A 5,263-nucleotide genomic window follows, 5' to 3' on the forward strand; every position below is an offset into this window, starting at 1 on the left:
TACAATGCGCCATGGCCATGAACTGATAAACATTAAAATCTTATTGTTCTCAATTTCAACATGGTATTAACCAACTCCACGCCTCTCTTCTTGCAAACCCCAAAAGGAAACATATTCGTCATCATGACGTTATGACTACGAAAAAAACTTTGATGAGAATACAATACAAAAAGATGGTGGGAAATAGCCAGAAAGAGCATATTCCATGTTAGCTTTAAATAAATATACATTAGATCTCGACATTGAAAAAAGCTTTTTAATATCAACCCCATTATTTAAAAATGTGCAAGTCTTTGTTCATGTCATATCAACTGATGAAATATTACCTAAACATATTTCTATCACCTTCTCTGCGTGTTTAACCCCCAGATTTATCCAGATCAATTAAAAGTGAATGTGACAAACGCGGAAAACAAAAACAAAAAAAACATCGAATTTGTACATCCCACAGTTTGATTTTCAGAGAATTGTAAGATTGGTCGATTAATTCAAGCTACAGAAGAAATATGATCAATGCCATGACCTTTTTTCTTTAAAAAAAAGTAAGATGAGGCAAGCTGCTTCCAAATGAGAAGAACACAAGTCCCTGGATACAATTTGCATAAAATGAAACAAATCTACGGAGAACAAGCCATATGGTTATCAGAAAACATGTATATACATGTAGTAGCATTGACGGTATAGGCTATGGCAATCCTGCTGAAATAAAAAATACTATCTCTCCCCCCTTATGACTAGCCTATATTCCATAAGCCTTTTCGATGGCATTTATATATCTATTGTACTTTGTGTCATCTATAAAAGTCGTTATAGAATAAATTACAATCTCAACAACAAAATAATAAAATGAAAGTATTTGATAATTATTCCCATATCGCAATGATACCAAAACAAAAGAAGATGGCAAGGATAAAATAAAATCCTCACCTATGATAAATAATAAAATAATAATATATTATTCTTATTATTATTATCATTATTATGTGGTGCCAGGTGACATGTTTTTGACAAAAGGCCTACGTTGTTTTTAAAAGTTGATATAAAATGTAGGCTACTTAAATATCTATTTCCTTTTGTAAAGGAATAATACATCTTTTAAATAAAATATATTTCAGCGAGCATATCGCCTTCCTTTGCCAATCTGTGGGCTGATTCATTATTTAGATGCCAATCAATTAGAACATAATTACTTAAAGCATATATTTGATTCAAAAATATGTCAGGTGGACATTATTGAAAGCCAATGACGGGACAACATGTGAAGTCAATTCTGCCAATCCAATTGAATTCACATCAACGAAATGCCTCTGAATTTAACATAAAATGCGTCTCAAACACATTACACTGCAAACAACAAACATAAATTCAGCTACAAATAACTTTAAATAAAAATACAAGGTAGGCTATTGAAACCTAAAATTGTGTCAAAACCATTTGGAATAAAAAAATAAACAGCTAAAACCTGTTTTTGTTTTGAAAACACCGAAAGAAAAAAGTGCCTCAGTGAGAAGGAACTAAGCCATGACTGTTAAGTTATACAATATTTACAAAATTGATCACAATGTTCTGTGAAAAACTTAGTGATATATCTTGCTCTAGAAAAGTGCCAGGTTTCCATCGCCACGTAGCCCTTCCGTGACCTGACTGCTAGCTGCTGGCCGCGTGGCGTGGAGCGGAGCTCAGTGTTGGCAGCCTTTTGTGTTTAGAGGTGCTGATATCATTGAGAGAACGAGGAGGATGTGTTCTTGTGTGCGTTCAAACGGAATATCAAATTTACGATTTATGTGGTATCAATTATTCAAGGAGGTCCTTCGAACCGCTCTTGACAATAATAATAATAATAATAGGGATATAACAAGTAACAGGCAAAATAATAAAGCTTTGGCCCATAATAATTTGCCTAAACGCCTCAAAGCAATGTTGAATGTCAAAACTAACTAGAAAAATATGACTGACAGATTAGCAACCCTCACACATTGCTCAGCCGATGCTCAACCCCAGCTGCGTGTCTGGGACAGAGAAATGGCGTTTAGGCTATATTTGTCGAATGCAGCTCTGAAGACTTTTCTTGTCGGACCCACATGTCCAGAACAAAACAATGATGATTACGCAGCGCCATGTGTTGAATACACTAGAAAAGTCGAGAACGTAAACCATTTTAGCTAAGAATCTCGAGGCTAGTTTAAAACGATAATTCCCTTCACGCCAAATATTTTTCACAATGGGACTACACCTTGAAACTGCGTCGAGTCACATTGCAAGGCATATCCTCGAACATGTGTTCTCTTAGCTCTTGAAGAAAACAATTTCCACCCCATTGCTAATGATATTTGGGTTTTGAATGGTATTCAATGCAGATATTGTGTAAGTAGCCTACTCATGCCATAGGCTAGGCTATTATTATACATAAAACACCCACTATCGCTCATAGTCCAGTGAAATATATATATAATTTTCAGGATAAATCAAATCAAGAAAAGTCTAATAGTGATCCGTTATTGTTCATTGAACCGGTGTTTGGACTCCATGATGTGGCGGTGTGTCCCCATACACATCCTCCGTTCCAGGAAGCGGTCCACCGGGAGGAGTCATCCGTTTCTCTTTCTGTCTCCTGTTACAAAACCAAACCCTCACCACCTCTTTCTCCAGCTGTAGACCGTCCGCCAGTGAAGTAATTTCCGCCGCTGCGGGTTTAGGACACTTCAAGAAATGGGTCTCCAAAGCCCCTTTTACGCTTACCTCGATAGAGGTCCGTTTTTTCCTTTTCCTCCCCTGTGCAGCGATTTTGTCCAAGCTGGTTGGGCTGCCCGAGGTGGAATCCGCTTCTTCCAACCACTTGTTCAACAAAGGCTTGAGCTTACACATGTTTTTGAAGCTGAGCTGCAGGGCCTCGAACCTGCAAATAGTGGTTTGGGAAAACACATTTCCATACAGCGTTCCCAAGGCGAGTCCGACGTCAGCCTGAGTGAAGCCCAGCTTGATCCTCCGCTGCTTAAACTGCTTGGCGAACTGCTCCAAGTCGTCCGAGGTCGGTGTATCCTCGTCCGAATGGTCGTGGTGACTCTGTTGCTGGTGTTGGGACGCCTGGAGGCCGTGGTCGCTGAGATGCGGGCTGTGGTGGTCTTCGTGTGCGTCTCTTAGGTTGTGGTGATGCATCCCCTGTCCGCTGCCTGGAATCAGGCCGTTGACGCCGAATCCGGGCTGTGAATAAATAAGGCTCTGGCCATTGGATGTTGCCATGCTGGGTATGTGGGCTGCGGTAGTTCTCCACGCTCGGGCGTCGTGGTGGTTCCCATGCGACTGGTGCACCAGGTGGGGCGGTCGCGGCTGGTGCTGGTGCTGCAGGTTGTTGGAGCTGTGCATCTCGTCTCTGGTTCCCTGCACCGCGGGTTTGATGTCCTGGTCGCCGAGAGGACTGGTTGACCACGGAGCTCCCTCTCCGTGCGACAGTGCCGTTATCCACTGGTGCGCGTGGCTGAGCGGGTGACTGTTGCTCTGCAATGAGTAGTCACTCTGCAACAGGGTCTGCGCGTCCCTGTACGCCGATGCTTGCTGCATGCTCCCGGGCTCCGAGTGCACAATGGATGCGCTGGAGGTAAGGATATTGTAATGATTAGACGCTGTGGTCGCCATGACTCTCGGAGCCGGACTGATCGCTCTTATTAAAGGAACCTTGCATTTGACAGTTACTGTTTTGCCACAGGCGTCTCCCAGGCACTCTGCCAAGTGGACTCAGCGGCGCGCACCTGCACCCCGCCTCGTCCCGCTGTTCATTGGACAGAAATGGCTGATGGACGTGGTTGCTACTGGCAACATCCCTCTCATTGGACGTTGCAGTGTCTCAACAAACACTACCCCTTTCTAGAGAACTGCGAGTTATGCTGCGGCACCTCTGAAACTTGAGAAACCGAGTGCCGCATGGAAAACGGAAAGGGGATATGCACTGGCCGAGATTTTCAATGGAACTGTAAGGCATTTACTCATATTAATACGATCATGTTTTAAACCAATATATGAATATCGTGATTGCAGATCATTCAAGTGATGCATGCTTCAAATGCTTTTGTGTAATGTATATATATGAATACCGCTCGAAATCTTCGTCTATTTATTTTGAGTAAATTGTGTTTGTATTTTATTGTATTTTATTATACGTTTTACTTTTTCAGACATGAAATGTTATTAATACTTACAATAATTGCGTGGGCATTGTCATATTTTGGGCGTTCAGTGTTTGGGGCGAAAACTTTTTTCTTCAAGGATAAAGTTTTGTTTAAGGTAGTAGTAGGCATATAGCTGCAGTTACATGTGTTATGTATATATTATGTTATTAGGTTTATACTATGAGATATGAAATGGATTCCTTGATATTGAATAGCCGAATGAGAGTAACTGAGACTTATTGCGATGATCAGTACTGGTTGCATTGTTGAACTTATTGTAGTGCTTAAGAATTTTTTTATGGCCAAAACTGCATGGAATGAAAGCATGTTTTACTGTGAACCTGTATAGATACATGCTTTGTACCACTGACAGTACTTTGAGCGTGCATGTGTTACGGGATCTGTTTGTATACAATGTCGGTGATAGAATGCCATTTCCCTCTGCATTACATATGCTCTACAATACTGGAATGTATTGTATGACAATACAAATATAAGTCTAAGTACAATAATACTTCAACAGAATCAAACTAGTCTTGGCGCCATGAACATATGAAGGTATAAACCTTCAAATAATAACTTTCAGTAATAGGCTACTTATGGCTCAAATTGTTTACATCAAAAGCTAGACATAGCAGTCTTGTATAAAAAAACACAATGTGTGATAATATATTGTTTAATAGCTGGAGTATGCATTTAAAACAGGAATGCATAATGTCCAACTATGGGAACGCGGTTCATTGGCTATGATGTCATTGTTGTTTTGGACTCCTTTTGTGTGTGTGTGTGTGTGTGTGTGTGTGTGTGTGTGTGTGTGTGTGTGTGTGTGTGTGTGTGTGTGTGTGTGTGTGTGTGTGTGTGTGTGTGTGTGTGTGTGTGTGTGTGTATGTGTGCGCGCGTGCGTGTGCGAAACGCTTCCATCTCAGACCTATGAAAATCAGGGTCAGAGTTTTCAGATATTTGTTTGGATACTATTTTATTTGGTTTAGGTTTAGTAGAACAATTTGGTGATGTAGTTTGTAAATACCAAATTGAACATGTTTGGATTATGGAGAACTACACTAAATCAAATCAAATTTTATTTGTCACATACACATGGT

General features: G+C 40.5%; 1 protein-coding gene across 1 annotated transcript; it reads right to left on the minus strand.

The window, feature by feature from the left end:
- Window positions 1–236: 236 nt before the first annotated feature.
- On the minus strand, window positions 237–3,672 carry LOC135522494 (POU domain, class 3, transcription factor 2). Its single transcript, XM_064948795.1, has one exon. It carries the CDS (start codon window positions 3,631–3,633, stop codon window positions 2,503–2,505), a length of 1,131 nt encoding a protein of 376 aa, XP_064804867.1. The 5' UTR covers window positions 3,634–3,672; the 3' UTR covers window positions 237–2,502.
- Between the last annotated feature and the right edge of the window lie 1,591 nt (window positions 3,673–5,263).

Source organism: Oncorhynchus masou, chromosome 30, assembly GCF_036934945.1.
Source record: "Oncorhynchus masou masou isolate Uvic2021 chromosome 30, UVic_Omas_1.1, whole genome shotgun sequence".
Lineage (NCBI taxonomy): Eukaryota > Metazoa > Chordata > Actinopteri > Salmoniformes > Salmonidae > Oncorhynchus > Oncorhynchus masou.